This window comes from Sorex araneus, chromosome 4, assembly GCF_027595985.1.
Source record: "Sorex araneus isolate mSorAra2 chromosome 4, mSorAra2.pri, whole genome shotgun sequence".
In the NCBI taxonomy this organism is placed as follows: domain Eukaryota; kingdom Metazoa; phylum Chordata; class Mammalia; order Eulipotyphla; family Soricidae; genus Sorex; species Sorex araneus.
Window position 1 is genome coordinate 220,637,932 of NC_073305.1, and position 16,699 is coordinate 220,654,630.

General features: G+C 67.5%; 3 protein-coding genes across 4 annotated transcripts in view; 2 read left to right on the top strand and 1 right to left on the bottom strand.

The window, feature by feature from the left end:
• C4H16orf89 (chromosome 4 C16orf89 homolog) overlaps positions 1-5,764 on the top strand; it is a 6,557-nt gene extending 793 nt beyond the window's left edge. The window contains exons 2-8 of the mRNA XM_004604356.3: positions 315-464; positions 979-1,129; positions 1,715-1,832; positions 2,722-2,857; positions 3,556-3,660; positions 4,844-4,927; positions 5,529-5,764. Of these exons, the coding sequence (XP_004604413.1) occupies positions 315-464; positions 979-1,129; positions 1,715-1,832; positions 2,722-2,857; positions 3,556-3,660; positions 4,844-4,927; positions 5,529-5,623 (839 nt within the window). The 3' untranslated portion in view covers positions 5,624-5,764. The remainder of the gene's footprint in view (positions 1-314; positions 465-978; positions 1,130-1,714; positions 1,833-2,721; positions 2,858-3,555; positions 3,661-4,843; positions 4,928-5,528) is intronic.
• The window catches only part of ALG1 (ALG1 chitobiosyldiphosphodolichol beta-mannosyltransferase), a 20,446-nt gene extending 10,837 nt beyond the window's left edge, over positions 1-9,609 (bottom strand). Inside the window, exon 1 of the mRNA XM_055134769.1 lies at positions 9,470-9,609. The gene's annotated coding sequence lies outside the window, so the exon portion shown is untranslated. The remainder of the gene's footprint in view (positions 1-9,469) is intronic.
• Positions 9,479-15,178, top strand: NAGPA (N-acetylglucosamine-1-phosphodiester alpha-N-acetylglucosaminidase). 2 transcript variants are annotated; one of them, XM_055134768.1, is made up of 9 exons: positions 9,479-9,646; positions 9,729-10,175; positions 11,286-11,425; positions 11,666-11,774; positions 12,338-12,466; positions 12,707-12,915; positions 13,015-13,062; positions 13,694-13,754; positions 13,874-15,178. In XM_055134768.1, the coding sequence occupies exons 1-9, from the start codon at positions 9,561-9,563 to the stop codon at positions 14,082-14,084; spliced, it is 1,440 nt and encodes a 479-aa protein (XP_054990743.1). In that variant the 5' UTR covers positions 9,479-9,560; the 3' UTR covers positions 14,085-15,178. The 2 variants fall into 2 exon arrangements, with proteins under 2 accessions (XP_054990743.1, XP_004604414.2); XM_004604357.2 differs by having other exon boundaries at positions 9,480-9,646; positions 13,691-13,754.
• Positions 15,179-16,699: the final 1,521 nt, after the last annotated feature.

The window sequence follows — 16,699 nt, forward strand, 5'->3', positions numbered from 1 at the left end:
GAGGAGGGGTGCAGGGCACGCACCCTCACTGCCTCTGGACCCCCGTGTCCACCCCACATTCCTCTGCCCCCCAATCCTCATCCCGCCCCTGCAAGCCAGGATCAGACACAACAAGCCCCAAGTTGTGACTGCCTGCTGGAATTCCTCAACACACACACACACACACACACACACACACACGCAGAGATACACACACAGACACACAGACACAGATATACACACACACAATCCCACACACAGTTAGGGAACCCTCCCCAGGGTGGAAGGGGCAGGGTGGGCCTCACCCTGGCACTGCTCCGTGTCCCCCACCCCAGTGCAGCTCGGAGGCGTCCGTGAGCAGTGGGCCCGGGACCCGGGGATGCGGCCGCTGGGCCTGCGCGCGGAGAAGCTGGCGGAGGAGCTGGCGGGGCTGCTGCAGGGGGCCACGCGCTACCTGGAGCAGAGCGACGCCCAGTACCTGAGAGGTGGGCGCCCGGCCGCCTCCTGCAGGGGCACCTGAGAGGTGGGGGCTGCCCGGGCCTCCGCCCAGGCCACGCGAGGGACCGTTCCCTGCGGGGAGGGGCCTGTCTGAGGCAGGGGTGCCCACCCCGGAGAGGGCAGTGCTGGCGGCTCCCCTGGGCATTCTGGGTCTCCCCGTCCGGGTCTGCAGGGAGGGGGGTCCCGACGCCCTCCCCGCTCTCGCCCAAAGGCCCCGACTCCTTATGCCTCAGAACGTGGTCCCTAGAGATTAGAAATTGTACAGGGGGCCCCGTGCTTGGCCCCCGGGACCCTGGGGTGGTCCTGACGGCCCCAGCATCGAGCACCTCACAGGCTGGGAGCAGCACCTCTGGGACGGGCCCGGGCCCCTCCCCCAACTCCTGCGTGTCCAGGTTCACTGCGGAGCCCTGGGCGCACAGCCAGGGTGGCCGCAAGGGGGAACACCCGGGGGTGGGCCCTGGGGGCCACAGCAGCCCCCAGCCCGGGCCCCCTCTGTGCCAGAGTTCCGGCCCACCCTGCTGCCCGGGTTCTGGAGGCTGCCGCGCGTCTGGACGCTCACCAACGCCTCCCTGGCGTACCCCACGCTCGAGAAGCAGGACTCGTTCTCAGAGGAGCAGAGCGACGCGTGCCTGGCGCAGCTGCTGGGGACCGGGTACGCCCCGCCCAGAGCCTCTCTGCGCCCACTCGTCCCACAGCACCAGGCTCTGCGCCCGTCCCCACCGCGGGGGTCTCAAGCCCCCCCCTGCAGGGCCCCCGACGTGCAGCTCCGTGCTCAGCCCCCGTCTGCCGCACCAGGAGGGGCCCCCCAGCCCGAGAGGCCTCCAGCCCTGGGCCCCCAGCCCTCCAAGGCACCTCTCCCTCCCAGCCCTGAACTCTGGCCCTGGGGGTCCCCTCCTGCCCACCTCGGTGATGGCAATATCCAAACTTCCTCTGGAATGTTCCCTGCCTGACCAAAAAGAACTCGCCGGCCACCCCTGGGCGGGAGGCAGGGCCCGAGCGTGTCCGCCTGACTCAGTTTCCTGTCTCTGTGCATCCGTCACAGAGGGGCGGGCGTGAGACCCCAGAGCTGTCCGGGGTTCCCATGGGGGCTGCAGACCCTGGCACCACCCACCCACCCCCGGGCCCCTTCCCGTGCGCAGGCACCTGTGCTCACCTGGCGGGTGCCCGGCCAGGGGCCTGGAGCCACTATCGGGGGGTGGGGGCGGGGGCGTCCGGAGCTCAGGGCGCCTGTCCGCAGGGTGGACAGCAGCCAGCCCTGCGCGCTCTCGGACGCCTGCGCCTCACTCATGACCAGGCCCGGCTGCACGGGCTACGCCCTGTCCCACCAGCTGCTCTTCTTCCTCATGGCCAGGATGGTGAGTGGCGGACCCGGGCCACGGGGCTGGGGGCGGCAGGGGACTCGCTCTCCTCGTCCACGAGAAACCCGAAGCACGCTGAGGGGGGGAGGGGGCTTGGCTCTGTGCTCAGTGCTCGCTCCTAGTTCTGTGCTCAGTCATCCCCAGCTCTGTGCTCAGGGCTCGCTCCCGGCTCTGTGCCAGGGCTTGCTCCTGGCTCTGTGCTCAGGGGTGATCCCTGGCCGTGCCGGAGGGAGGGGGACATTGGCGGCGAGCTCTGAGCAGGAGCGCACCGCCTCCCCTACCATCCTCCTGTCTTCTCCTGTTGCTACTGCTGTTGGGTTTTGTTGGGGAGAGGGTGGGGCTGCTCCCCGCGGGCACCGTCCCGGGACAGACCGGGACCCTGGCATACACAGCCGAGACCCAGCCCCTCCCACTCTGCCCTGCCCTCCCTCATTTCCGATGCCACATTTCTTATTTCTTTGCAAGCCATCAGACCCGAGTTTTCGCGAATGCAAGATCAAGCGGGTTGATCTGACTAATCAAATTAATCAGCTCGACGAGTGGACAGTGACCCTGACACTCTTCCTGCCGCGTGTCCAGTCCACAGGGGCCGGTGGGCAGCCCCAGAGCTGGCACTCGGGGGTGGGTGAGCCACCGAGCGCATCTGACTGCTGCACAGCGCCCCCTGGTGTCCAGAGGCCCTGCTCGCTCCCACCTGTCCAAGCGCACCCTGGGTCGGCTCAGCTGGACCACGCAGCTGAGACGCGAGCTGGGCAGGCTCAGCGGCTGGGCGGGATGCAGGAGAGAGGCAGGGATCAGCCTTAAAGGCGGTGGCACTTGCCGCCCGCCGAGAAGTCCGTGCGGGGGGCTGCGCCCGACCCCCATCCCCGTGCCCTGGTCTTTGCAGATGGGCTGCACCGCTGGGCTGTTCGGCCAGAGCCAGCACTACATGAACCGCTTCTGCGCCAACATGCTGCTTATCAACCGCAGGGTGGAGGCGGGGGGGTACCCCCCCATCGCCCGGGACATCTTCTGCGAGAACAGTGAGCTGACCTCTCCGGGCTGGAGCAGCGGGGTGGGCACACGCAGCCGGGCTGCCGGGCGTCGCAGATGAAGCCCCGTGGTGCCCAGTGAGGCCCAGACGTGGGGCCCATCACGAACGCACCGTTCGCAAGGGTCCACCCCGGCACTGCCCGGGCGACACTGACGTGGGGTTGGGGGAGACGGGGGCGTTCTCAGTCCTTGTTTGCTCAAACTTCAAAGTTCACCGGGTGCCCGCGACACTCCATGTCCCGCCAGTCACTGCTTCCCGCCCCCAGAGGCAACCACTGCGCCCCGGCTGCAGGTGACAAACCGCCCACAGGCCTGAGACAAGGGGACGGGGTTCCGGTGGCCCTGCCGGGCCTGGGTGCTCTGATCCCCCATCCTGACTCTTGTCCGGACGCTTTAGCTCAGGGGAGGCTCCAGAGAGCCTGCCTCGGGGGACACGCCTGCAGGCCCCCGCCTTGGGGGACACGCCTGAGGCACCTGCCTGAGGCCCCCGCCTTGGGGGACACGCCTGAGGCACCTGCCTGAGGCCCCCGCCTCGGGGGACACGCCTGAGGCCCCCACCTTGGGGGACACGCCTGAGGCCCCCACCTTGGGGGACACGCCTGAGGTCCCCGCCTTGGGGGACACGCCTGAGGCCCCCACCTTGGGGGACACGCCTGAGGCCCCTGCCCCACCCCTGCTCTGTTTGCAGTCATGTTCTGCGGAATCAGTGGCTTCCTGGACTTCTACCGGCCCGGGTGGCTCGAGACCATCCTCAGCTGGCAGCAGGCCCCGGAAGGCTGCTTCGGGAGGGCGGGTGAGCTGCCTCCGCCCTGGCGAACAGTGGAGGGTGCGGCCAGGACACCGCGGGCAACAGGGAGCACTGCAGACTCCACGCACAGGAGCACGCGGGCACAGCAGCACACGGCACACACAGACACAGCACACGGCACACACACACAGCACACGGCACACACACACAGCACATGGCACACACAGACACACAGACACAGCACACGGCACACACAGACACACAGCACACAGACACACAGCACACGGCACACACAGACACACAGCACACGGGCACACACAGACACAGCACACGGCACACACAGATGCACAGACACAGACACACAGCACATGGCACACACAGACACAGACACACACAGACACACAGCACACGGGCACACAGACACATAGCACATGGACACTCAGACACACAGCACACGGGCACACAGACACATAGCACAGGTGCACACACAGCACACACAGGCACACACAGCACACGTACACAGGCCGTGATGGGCTCGCAGACTCTCCGGGGCGGGGGGCAGTTGGGAACCCACGGCCCCTTCCGGCACAGGGAAGCTGGGGCGGGGGATGCTGCCCCCTGCGCGGGGCCCCCACATCTCAGCCTGGGTGGGACGAGCTTAGCTGCCGCCTCCCTGAGCGGGCGCAGCCGGGGCAGCCCTGGCCAGGGTCGCTGCAGGAGCCTGTGCGTCCTGCAGGGCCAGAAGTTCCAGATCGATGTTTGCTTCCCAGAGGGGCGGGCCAGGGCGCGGGGCACAGCAGGGGCGGGCGCCCGAGAGGCCCCTCGGTCCCCCCGTGGCACCTAAACAAACAGAGCAGAGGAGCGTGTTGGGGCGGAGAGGCCGCGGGGGGGCACTGGCCTGGCTTGGTCCCCGCACTCCACAGGGTCCCCCAGCACAGCCGGGAGGGGCCCTGCGCACTGCTGGGCGTGGCCCTCCAAAGACACAGAGGAGAGTGAAGAATGCAGGTTCCCAGCGGAGGGGGCTGAGGGAACTGTGTTTGGGGGGCTCCTAGCGGAGGCCCAGGCCCGCCCGTGGTTCTCGGCCGGTCAGGAGCAAGTTCAGTGCCCTGGGCGCGAGGATGCTGGGGACCCCTGAGCACCCTGCAGTGCTCGGGGGCCCGGGGGCGCCCACAGCGCTGTCTCCCCAGGGCGGGGCGGGGGGTGAGTCCCGTGTTCCCTCTCCCCGCAGGGGAAGGGGCGGCCGCGTCCCCGCACAGCCCGGCCGGGCGCCACTCTCTGAGGCGCGTGAAGCGGAGAGACAAACAATTCACAGGTGACGAAACGCCCCAGGTGCCCCGGGCGTGAGCCAGACCTCGCAGAGGCGCTGGCGGGTGGGCCGGGCGGGTGGGGGTGCTGGGACCCCCCCAGCTACAAGGCCTGTGAGTTTCCGGGAATCACAGCCCCGGCCCAGGGATAATCAGGAGACTGGAGCCACCTGGGGGCAGGAGGGAAGGGGGGAACCCGGCTCACAGGGGCAGCGGGCGGTCAGGGGAGCTGGGTGAGGGGGCTTGGAAATGGCCCGGAAGTGGACACTTGGCTCTGACGCCCCGAGCAGCGCAGTGTTGCAGCCGTCCAGGGTCCAACCTGGACCCCGCCCCCCGGTGGGAGTGGCTGCCCCACTCCCGGCCTCAGTTTCTCCATCTGTAAAGTGGACCTAAACCGAGTGTCAGATCCCAGAGCCCCTCGAGGGGGCGACGGCCCCAGGCAGGCCGAGAGGGGGGCCCTGCGGGTTGAGAGGTGAGCGCAGCATGGCCACCCGGCCTCAGCCTCCCTGCCTGCAGGACAGGGGCACCCACCAGGCACTGTCCCCGAGGGCCCAGGGTGGGGTGTGGCCCCTCCGCGGGACCAGCCCGGCAGCCCCGCTCTCTCCCCAGATGGCTGCTCCTCCCACAACACGGCCGTGGCCGTCTCGGCCCTGGGCGGCTTCCTCTACGTCCTGGCGGCGCGTCCCCCTGCTCCCGGCCGCTGAGAGTCGGGCTCGGGGGCCCTGGGGCCCTGTCTCGAGCTGGACTCCCCCCGCCCCGGGAAGGAGACGTCTCCCCTCACCCCCTGGGTAGGGGGAACCGGCAGAGCCCGGTGGGAGCGGGAATAAACTGATGTCGGGCATGGCCGCCAGCTGGTGTCTGGGTCTGTGGGCATCGGGGCCTGGCGGTGTCAGACGTCACCAGCCCCAGGCACCTTCAGCCTCTTCCCGCCTCCTGACAGCACGTCCAGAGTTAACGCTGAGCCCAGGGGACGCTGCATCCTTCACGGGCGGGGGGGGGGGGCTCAGAGCAGCGGCTCAGCCCCAGCCCTGGGCAGGGCTGCCTGGACACAGCAGCACCAGGGATGGGCCTGGGACACCCCCGCCTGGCCCAGCAGCGCCTTCCCGGGTGTGTGCGACCCCCGCAGCCGACTGCCAAGTCTCCTTCCCTCACTGGTCCTGAGCCCGGGATGCCCGAGGGCTCGAGGGGACTCCAGCGCCCCCCAGGGGCCCAGAGATGGCCTGAAGGACAGGGGTGCACAGGGGAGCCCAGGTTTGACCCCAGCCCCGCACGGGAATGACCTGAAGACCAACCTCACAAACGTCCTGAACATGGGGCTAGAGCAATAGCACAGTGGGGAGGGTGTTCGCCTTGCATGCGGCCAACCCAGGTTCGATCCCCAACATCCCATAGGGTCCCCCTAGCACCGCCAGGAGTGATTCCTGAGTGCAGAGTCAGGAGGAATCCCTAAGATTTGCTGGGTGTGGAAAGCAAAAAAAAAAAAAAAGCAAAAAAAAAAAAAAAGCCCTCGAAGGGATCCAGGAGCTGCCTGCGGGGCGGGAGGGGGGTCACTGGGAAGGGAAAAGTGTCTCTGACTCCCGTCCCTGGGCTCGGAGCCTTCTAAGTCACTTAAGCCACTCATCTTGCTCCCCTTCAAAGGTGAAACTAGATCCGGACATCCTTGTGTGTTCAAACACTCTCCGTGCCTGTGGCCCAGTAATGGCTGGGGGGGTTTCAGGCTGACCCGAGGGGCCTCCGTTCCATCCACACACACAGGTCGAACCCTCTCCTGGGCGTCAGGCCGTGGCGGATGGAGGTGCCGAGCCACCCAGGGACCCACTGTAGCAGCGTGATTTGCTTCCGAGGGGACCCCAGCAGCCACCTGGCACTCTGGATACCCCAAGGATTTCTTCCATGTCCCCAAGAGAGCAAACGCTGACTGCGATGGGCACACAAGCCCCAAAGAAGCCACATCCACTCCGGGGGGATTAAGGGGGATAATGCCTCCCCACCCCGCCGCCTTCCCTGACTCTGGGCGGATCCGCGCAGCCTGAGAGCTGAGAGTGTTTAAATCCGGGAGGGAGGGACTCCAGGGAAACCTGAGCTTTAAGTCACTTCCAAAATAGGAAAAAGAAAGTTCCTGGATGTGGTTAGGGGGGCAGGGCAGGGGGCACTTAAAGCACTTGCCTGGCACGGTTAGCCCAGGGCTGCCTCTATTCCTGGCACCGTAAAAGAAAAATCCACCTTCCCTCCGTCCGTCAACACCCGGGCCGGGTCGGTGCAGGAAACACGCTTTTGCTCCGTCCCACGGCCTGTGGCTGTGAACACTGCGGGGAAACTGCAGGAGAAAGCTCCGTGGGCAGAGCCGCCGCCCCGGGAAACAGGCTGAGGGTCGAGCACTGCCCAGCGGGGGGCGCAGGAGGCCTTGGTCTGTCCCTCTGCCTGGCTCCTCGCCCCCACCCCCGCCCGGGCCGCCTCTGCCCTGCCCCACACGATCCAGAGAAGGGTTCCTGGTTCCCGGACCTCGTCTAACCTCACTGCACAACTTCCCCGCGTGCGCCCAAATGTGGCTCTCCCAGCGGGTTTCAAACGGAGCAGCCAAGCACCACAGCCTCCCCGTCCCGGGGCTGCAATCCAGACCGGCCTGTTGGGGCTCTGGGGCACCCCCCTCTCCTCCCAGCTAACCCCCCCTCAGACTCCTCTTGGCACCAGCACCCGAGTGGGGGGCGTGGGGGAGGCGTTCCCTCAGCTGTTCCCAGCTCCCGCCCCTCCCCCCCGCGGTTCAGACAGCTCCCCTCCGCCTCCATTCTCAGTCCTGCCGTGTCCCGCTGTCCCCGCTGCAACAGTCTCCTGTGACCGCCGTCACAGACCGGAGCTTCCCAGGCCCAGCGCTGCCCCGCGCACGCAGGAGACCCGGGTTCCATGCCCAGCACCACTGGGCTCCCCAAGCACTGACCAGACTGACCCTCGGGGAGTAGCCCCCGCACACCTGCAGGGCGGCTGACAAACAACCGCAGCTTCTGGCCAGGGCTGCCGGGCCCTGGCCCCTGCACCCGCGCCCACCGCTGACAGGCCCAGCCCCGGCCTGGCCGCCTCAGGCCCCAGGACGCTCTCCCACAGCCGAAGAGGGAGAGTCGGCGCCATCCTGCTGAAAATGGCGCAGTGACCAGAGCAGCAGGAGGGTCAGTACCTCTGTCCCGCCTGCAGTGGCCGTGATCAGAGCCGCAGAAAGGCTCTGGGACTATTCCAGGTCGGGGCCCAGAGAAATGGAACGCAAGTGGCACCGCTGAATGACACTCACAGGTGGGGAAAAGCTCCAATACAGGGGCTGGAGCGATAGCACAGTGGGGAGGGCGTTTGCCTTGCACGCGGCCGACCCGGGTTCGAATCCCAGCATCCCATAGGGTCCCCTGAGCACCGCCAGGAGTAGTTCCTGAGTGCAGAGCCAGGAGGAACCCCTGTGCATCGCTGGGTGTGACTCAAAAAGCAAAAAAAATAAAATAAAATAGAAAGAAAGAAAAGCTCCAATACTGATGAGAGCGCGGGCGGGAGGCGCCTGCTCTGCCACAGGCGCGACCAGGCTCTGCGGATCCCTGGAACCAGACGTGGGCCCAGGGCCACCACCAGGGGCAAGTCTTGAGTAAGGAGCCAGAAACAGCCCCTGGGCACCAGAGGAGCCATTACAGGCAAACCATGGGCGAGGCTGGAATGGTCCCGTGGATCAGAGCGCCGGCCCAGCGCCTGGGTTGGGTGGGAAAATGTCCTCATTCGGGGACGCATAGCTGGGACATGAGGGAGCATGAGGTCTGCAAGGGATGGCAAGCAGTGAAGGAAAAACTGTGTACTGGGGGTTGGGGAAATAGTACAGTGGGTAGGACCCTTGCTTTGCACGGCGGGCCTAGGTTCGATCCCTGGCACCCTTTATGGTCCCCTGAATCCCTTCAGGAATGATTCCTGAGCACAGAGCCTCGAGTAAACCCTGAGCACTACCAGGTGTTTCCTCCCACCCCCCCCCAAAAAAAAAGAAAAGGAAAGAACAATGTATATGCGTAGGGGAGCAGAGAGATAGTACAGCGGGTGGGGCATTTGCATCGCATCTGACCGACCCGGATTTGATCCACAGAATCCCATAGGGTCCCCTGAGCACCGCCAGGAGCTACCCCTGAGCATCGCCAGGTGTGGCCAAAAAAAGGGAAAATGTAAATGCATAAACTTCACCCGGCAAAGTAAGTTTTAACGGGAAGAAATAAATGAAAATATGTGGAAGTTGGGGGCCGAAGCGATAGCGCGGCGGGGAGGGGGCGTCTGCCTTGCACGCGGCCGACCCGGGTTCGATTCCCAGCATCCCCGAGGCTCCCCGAGCACCGCCAGGAGTAATTCCTAGCGCAGAGCCAGGAGTAACCCCTGTGCATCGCCGCGGGTGACCCAAAAAGCCAAAAGAAAAAGAAACCACGTGGCAGCCCCTCCCCGTCGTCTCGCCACGCTGAGTGTCTGCAGCCAAATCCACGGGAACCTGAGGTGTCGCCGCCAGGCTCCTCCCCCAAACGCGACCCCGCAGCAACCCGCGGTACCTGGCGCCCGGTAGCGGCGCCGAGCGGCGAGCCGGGCCTGCGGCCTGGGTCACGTGGGGCGAGCGCACGTGACCGGACATCCGCGTCCAACATGGCGGCCTCCATGGCCCGCAGGCTTCTCTTGCTCCTCGCGCTGCTCAGCCTCCTCGGCGAGGCGTCCGCGGACGTGGGCGCGGGGTGAGTGCGGCCCCCCGGGGCGTGGGCAGTGCCCCCCGCCCGGGGAGCCGCCCCCCGGCTCACGCCCGCCCGCTCCCCGCAGGGCCTCCCTGGAGGACGACGTGCTGCTGCCCTACCCCCGCGGGCGCGCGCGCCTCGCCCGGGACTGCGCCCGGGTGCGCGCTGGCCGGCGCGAGCACGAGAGCTGGCCGGCGACCCCCGGCGCCCGCGACCCGGATGTGCACACCTTCGTGTCGCACTTCGGGGACCGCGCCGTGGCCGGCCACCTGACGCGGGTCGCCGACCCCCTGCGCACCTTCTCGGTGCTGGAGCCCGGCGGGCCCGGCGGCTGCGCCACTAGGCGCCGCGCCACCGTGGAGGACACGGCGCGGCCGGCGGGCTGCCTCGTCGCCCAGAACGGCGGCTTCTTCGGCACGGAAACGAACGAGTGCCTGGGCAACGTGGTGAGCGACGGGCGGAGGGTGAGCAGCGCCGGGGGGCTGCAGAACGCGCAGTTCGGGATCCGCCGCGACGGGACCCTGGTGACCGGGTGAGAGGAGGCGGGGCGCCCGGGCACGGTCGAGGGTCGGAGATCTGGGTTCCAGCCGGGCCGCGGCGTGCAAGCCCAGCGTCCCTCCCCGCAGCGCAGGTGGGGAGCGTCCTGCCTTCCTTGCCTCGCTCGTTTGCCTCGTGGCGTTTCTCTCGCCCCGTGCCAGGCGGGAGGCCGCGCGCCGGAAACGCAATAGTGGACCTGAACGTGCAGGTTTTGCCTTCCCCCATCGCTCGGGAAAATAACCAGGGCCCAGGGAGATCGCTGAGAGGCGCGCGGCCCGGGAGGCGTCGGGGGCAGGAGGCAGGGCCGTCCGGAGAGCCGAGATACTGGCGGGGCCGGGCAGAGCGGAGGACGGGAAGGAGTGGCCGGCTGGATGCTGCGAGGGGCCCGGAGGGAGCGGACTCAGCAAGACAGAAATGCCTTTGCTCCCGCTGGCCCGGCCTGGAGAGCAGGCGGGGGGCCAGAGCAGAAGCAAAGATTCAGACTTTCGGGCCTGGCCCCTGGGACAGCGCCCAGAGCGGGAGCTATTGGGGGCTTTGGGTTTGTTCAGTTTTGGGCCACAGCCGGCCGCACTTCGGGTTCCTCCTGGCTCTGCTCAGGGATCACAGCCTGAGGAGCTCATGTGCTGAACGGGGGGGCCCAGGTTTAATCCTGAGCAACCCGGGGGTCCCCTGAGCACCAGCAGGAGTGTACCCCCGTCCCAGGCATGGCTCTGCTGCATTCCAGGCGTCGCCCCTAGGTACTGCAGAGAACAAGAGTGTTTAAGGCTGGGCAGATGGTACAGCCGCTCAGGCACTGCTGCGGGCTCAGTCCCCAACACCACACAATCCCCCTCACCCAGAACCTCCTGGAGTGACCTGAGCACAGAGTTGGGGGCAGCCCCCCACACACACACTGCCATGTGTGGCCCAAACACCACGACAAATGACGTTCTTTAGGAGGAGTTTCAGCACAGGGAGGGTGCGAGGTGGCTTGGGGACGGCTGTCAGTTAGGTGAGGTGTGGGCGGGCACCCCAGCCATGGACAGCGGGCAGAGGCAGGGAGGGCAGAGCCCCGCTGCCCACAGCCTTCCCTGCAGCTGAGTGAGCCTCGCCCCCGCCGTGCCAGGTACCTGTCCGAGGAGGAGGTGCTGGACACGGAGAACCCTTTTGTGCAGCTGGTGAGTGGGGTCGTGTGGCTGATTCGCAACGGAAGCGTCTACATCAACGAGAGCCAAGCCACCGAGTGCGAAGAGACGCAGGAGACAGGTGTGTGTGCATGTGTGCATGTGCATGCATGCGTGTGTGTGTGTGTGTGTGTGTGTGTGTCCGTTAGTACAGCCCGAGACCAGGACCAGCGGGGCTGGATGGAGGAATCAAACCTTCCCACAGATGGCACCATGGGAACGGGGAAGGGCACGTGCCTCGTGTGTGGCTGGCCCCGGTCTCGCTACCCAGCCTCCACGACGCCCGGCGCCTCCCCCGCCTCACCCCTGCTGCTCCCCTCAGGCTCCTTCAGCAAATTCGTGAACGTGATCTCGGCGCGGACAGCCGTGGGCCACGACAGGGAGGGGCGGCTGGTGCTGTTCCACGCCGACGGGCAGACGGAGCAGCGGGGGTGAGTGTCCAACCCTGGGAGCCGCCTTCTCTGAGGACGCCCACACCCACCCGGGGCTCACTTTGTCCCCGGGAGAGGGTCCCTCGGGTCTGTCCCGCTCACTCGCTCTCAGACTCCCCAGCTTCCGCCCCCTCTGTCCGGAGCCCCGGTGGGAGTGAGAATTAGGGGGAGAAGCCTCCCTAGTTCCTGCCCCAGCCCCGCCGTCTGCGGGCTGTGTGGCCGCGGGCAAGACCCTGAGCCTCTCTGGGCCGTCCCTTCTGTCTCAGCAGCCGGTGCCGGTCTGAGTCACTGCCCCACAGTGGGCGCAAACAGCACCCACCGGGTCAGTCTGATTCGCGGGGCCAAGACCGGCAGGGCTGCGGGGGTCCTCGCTGCTGTGGGCTGTCCGTGGGCGCTGCCCCGCGCTCCTCTCCCTGCGCACCCGGCCTGTCTGCAGCCCTCGAGGATGCGTCCCCAGCCAGAGGGGACGCTGTGCTGTCACGGCCGAGAGACCGGCTCCCGGTGTGGCGTGCGGGTGCCTGGCCGCCCCGTGTGGCCGGGCGCTGAGGTTCTGTTCGCCACAGCATTAACCTGTGGGAGATGGCCGACTTCCTGCTCAGACAGGACGTGGTCAACGCCATCAACCTGGACGGAGGCGGCTCCGCCACCTTCGTGGCCAACGGCAGCCTGGCCAGTTACCCGTCAGACCACTGGTGAGCGCCCACGGATGGGCAGGGGGTTAAGTCCAGGCGTGTTCCTCCTGGGCTCCCATTCCAGTGCTCAGGGTTCCAGAGCCACAGTCTCTGCTGCCCCTAGGCAGGGGGTGGAGTGGGGCACCAGCCCTCCCCTCCTGTGGGCGGGGCTGGGGAGGGCCCCCGCGGGGACAGCCCTGTGGGGGTGGGGGGCAGCAGTGACCCCTCCTCTCCATCGGTCCCCCCGCCCCCTCCCCGCAGCCAGACCAACAGCATGTGGCGCTGTGCGCGGCGCGTGGCCACAGTCGTGTGCGTGCACGCGCCCCGCTGCCAGCCCCCCGACTGCAATGGCCACGGGACCTGCGTGTCCGGGCGCTGCCAGTGCACAGGGCGCTTCTGGCGGGGTGACGCCTGCGACCAGCTGGACTGTGGCCCTGCCAACTGCAGCGGGCACGGACTCTGCACCGAGAGTGAGTGGGGGCGCCCGGGAGGCGGGCCCCCCCCCCCCCGCGGGCACCCACCCCCGCCCTCCCGGCCCTCACCTGACTGCGTCCTGCTTGTCTTGGCAGCCGGCTGCCACTGCGACGCGGGGTGGACAGGGCCCAGCTGCGATGAAGGTGAGAGCCATGCAGATGGTGGGGGGACAGGGAGGGAGCACGCGTAGGGGAGCACTGGGAGGAGGGGAGCATTGGGAGGAAGGGGAGCTCAGGGAGGAGGGAAACAGGGGAGCAGGGGGAGGAGGGGAGCATGGGGAGGAGGGAGCTCGAAGAGGAGGGGAGCAGGGGGATGGGGAGCTCGGGGAGGAGGGAAGCTCGGGGAGGGGAGCGGGGGGATGGGGAGCTCAGGGAAGAGGGAGCTCGGGGAGGGGACAGGGGATGGGGAGCACGGGGCGGAGGGGTGGCGGTGGGGGAGTGTGACCTGCTCTGTGCTGAGCCCCACCCAGCCTCCTCAGCTGTCCAGGGAGCCGGCCCAGTGTGGGGCGCCCGGGACGGGGGCAGAGCCGAGCGTGCAGGGTCCCTCCCCCCGGCTCCGCAGGGGCGGGCGGACTCTGCCCACCCGGCCTGTGCCAGAGCGGAGCGGCCTGGGGCCCGTCCAGGGCACCTGCTCCTGCCCCGGGGCTTCCCCGAGACACCAGTGCGCCGGGGGGAGGGGTGCGTGAGTTGGGTGGTCCCTGGAGAGGGGTGGCCGGGACCCCGGCAGCCCCTGAGTGCGAGCCCAGTGCCCTGCGACCCCCGTCTCTTACAGCAGAGGAGTGCCTGCAGCTCCCCGAGGGCGCCCCCCGGACCGCAGCCCCCCCGCTGCTCACAGGGTAGGTGCCCCGCGCGGGCAGGAGCACCCACGGCCCGGGACACCGGGAGGGCAGTCCCCCGACGCCAGGTGGGGCCGAGCACTCGCCCTGCAGGCTGAGTCGGGTCTCCCCTGCCGCAGGAACGCCTGGCTGGGCCTCACCCTGGCCCTGGGCTTCCTCCTGCTGGTCAGCATGGCGGCCAACGTGGCCCTGGTGCTGGGCCCCAGAGCGCAGCGCAGCCGGCACCTGGACGGCGCCTACTTCTACCACCCGCTGCGGGAGGTGAACGGGGACCTGCCGGCTGCAGACAAGGAGCCGCCCGGGGACGCCCGGAACCTGTGCCGGGACTGACCGCCCGCCCGCTGCCTGCCCCCGCGGCCTTGGGAGGCTGGTCCCCGCGCTGGCCTGCTTCCGCAGGGCCACGACCCTCCGGTGCCCCCGCGGCCAGGGCCCAGCCAGCACGTGGGCCTCACCGGGCCGCCACCGCTCTACAGCGCCCCCTGGAGGAGATAGGTTTTTCCTGCAGGTTTGCTCTGCAGCGCCCCTGGAGGAGACTGTTCCTTCCTGTTGCCCTGGCTCTGCGGCGCCCCCTGGAGGAGATTGTTACTTCCTGCTGCCCTGGCTCGGCGGCGCCCCCTGGAGGAGATTGTTCCTTCCTGATGCCCTGGCTCTGCGGCGCCCCCTGGAGGAGATTGTTACTTCCTGCTGCCCTGGCTCTGCGGCGCCCCCTGGAGGAGATTGTTACTTCCTGCTGCCCTGGCTCTGCGGCGCCCCCTGGAGGAAATTGTTCCTTCCTGCTGCCCTGGCTCTGCGGCGCCCCCTGGAGGAGATTGTTCCTTCCTGCTGCCCTGGCTCTGCGGCGCCCCCTGGAGGAGATTGTTCCTTCCTGCTGCTCTGGCTCTGCAGCGCCCCCTGGAGGACATTGTTCCTTCCTGCTGCCCTGGCTCTGCAGCGCCCCTGGAGGACAGTGTTCCTTCCTGCTGCCCTGGCTCTGCAGCGCCCCCTGGAGGAGACCATACCTCCCTGCAGGCCTGCTCTGCAGCGCCCCCTGGAGGAGTCTGTTGCTTCCTGTCATCCCCACTCTGCAGCACCCCCCAGAGGACACTGTCCTTACTAACGCCTCCTGGAAGCAACCATCCTTTCCTGCTGCCCCCATGCTGCAGCCCCCTGGAGGAGACTGCCCCTTCCTGCAGGGCCCTCTGCCAATGACGACCGGAACTTGCTACAATGGGGTCAAGTGTTGGGGTGGAAGAGACTCAGGACCTCACTGCCATCCACCCCCCAGACCTCACTGCCAACTTCCGGGAACACAAGTGCCAAACTTGCCAGCTTACGTCCGTTTCCCGTCTCAGGCCACTCCCCAGCAGGGGAGAGTCCTGCCCTGCACCCCCGGGGAGGGGGGCGTGTAGGCTGGAGTAATAAAAGGGCGTACTGAGGGGACCGGAGCCTGGATTCTGAATCACGACGCCAGGAGGCCCGAGGGGGGGGCTGTGACGGACAGGTCCCCATGAGCATGCCATGGGGGCGGGGAGTGGCTCCGAGCAGAGGCCGTGTCGGGACAGGTGGTGGTGTGTGCCGGGGAGCTTGGCCTGGGCAGCGGGCACCCCACACACGTCCCCATTCCTGCATCTGGTTCCGGAGCCCGGCTGAGCCTGGTTCAGGTGCTAGAACCCAGGGCCAGGACACGGGGCACCCCCACAGCTCACCCACCCTGTTCGGAGGTGCTGGAAGCAACGTTGGAATGAAGCATGTGAGGAGGGAGAGCTTGTGTCTCCGCCCCCCACAAAGGCCCAGAGGCAGCTGCCCCCCAGGGACCCCGCAGTGGCTGCCTGTCCTCAGGGAGGCGGCTGTGCCCAGGCTGACGTCAGCAGCCACCCGCAGCTCCAGGGAACTCCTGACCCCCGCCCGGCAGCCCCCGAGGGGACGCGCTGTGTGCCAGAGAGAGGTGGGGGCCGGGCAGGGGGGCCACACAGGAACGGCCCCTCCTCCGTGCCCTGCTCTGAAAAGGCCGCCGGGGCGCCGAGCTGTGCGGCTCTTCCCGCAGCCTCCTCCCTCCTCTGCCTCCCAGTTAGCTTCTCTACTTTCTGAGACAGTAACCAGGGCCTGCAGGAGCCCCTCAGCCCCTGGACAGGGCCCCACCCGCCTCGCCCCACCTGGACACCCTCCTGCCCTCGGGTTGCCTTTGTCTGTAGGTTTTTTGTCTTTTGGTTTTCAGGCCGTTACCGTGGGGCCGCGTGTGGCTCTGGGTACTGGAGCCAGGTCGGCCCGAGCAGGGCAGTTCTTTTTTTTTTTTCTCCTTCTTTTTGGTCAGACCCGGCGATGCTCAGGGGTTACTCCTGGTTCATGCACTCAGGAATTACTCCTGATGGTGCTCGGGGAACCATATGGGAAGCTGGGAATCGAACCCTAGTTGGCCTCGTGCAAGGCAAACGCCCTCCCCGCTGTGCTATGGCTCCAGCCCCGCAGGGCAGTTCTTAACCCTGTGCTGTCTCCAGCCCCCGCACCAACGTTCTTCTGTTTGTTTTTGTTTTGGGGTCACAGCCGGCAGTTGCTCAGGAGTCAACCCTGGTGGCTCGGGGGCCGTCTGGGATGCGGGGATTGAACCCGGGTGGGCCACATGCAGAGCAGGCGCCCTCCCTGCTGTGCTGTCGCTCCAGCCCCCCCCCCCCATCGGGACTCTTGAGCTGGCTTTGCTGTGGGTCCCCGAGCTCCAGCCCCGGAAACACGTCTGTGGTTCTAAGGTGCCAAACTGGGGTCACTGGTGAGCGCAGCGCAGGGCTCCTGGCACAGACCCAACTCGGGGCCTAGATGCTGCGGGGCCTCTGCTCGTGCCCCCAAGCAACGGGCACAAAGTTCTAGAGAGAAATCGTGCCTTGGGAAGACTCTTGAGCCTTCTAAGCAGCAGCTGACAAGTCCCCCCCCCCCGCGCCCCCCAAGGCCCAGGGAGCCACCTGGGTCTTAGAAGC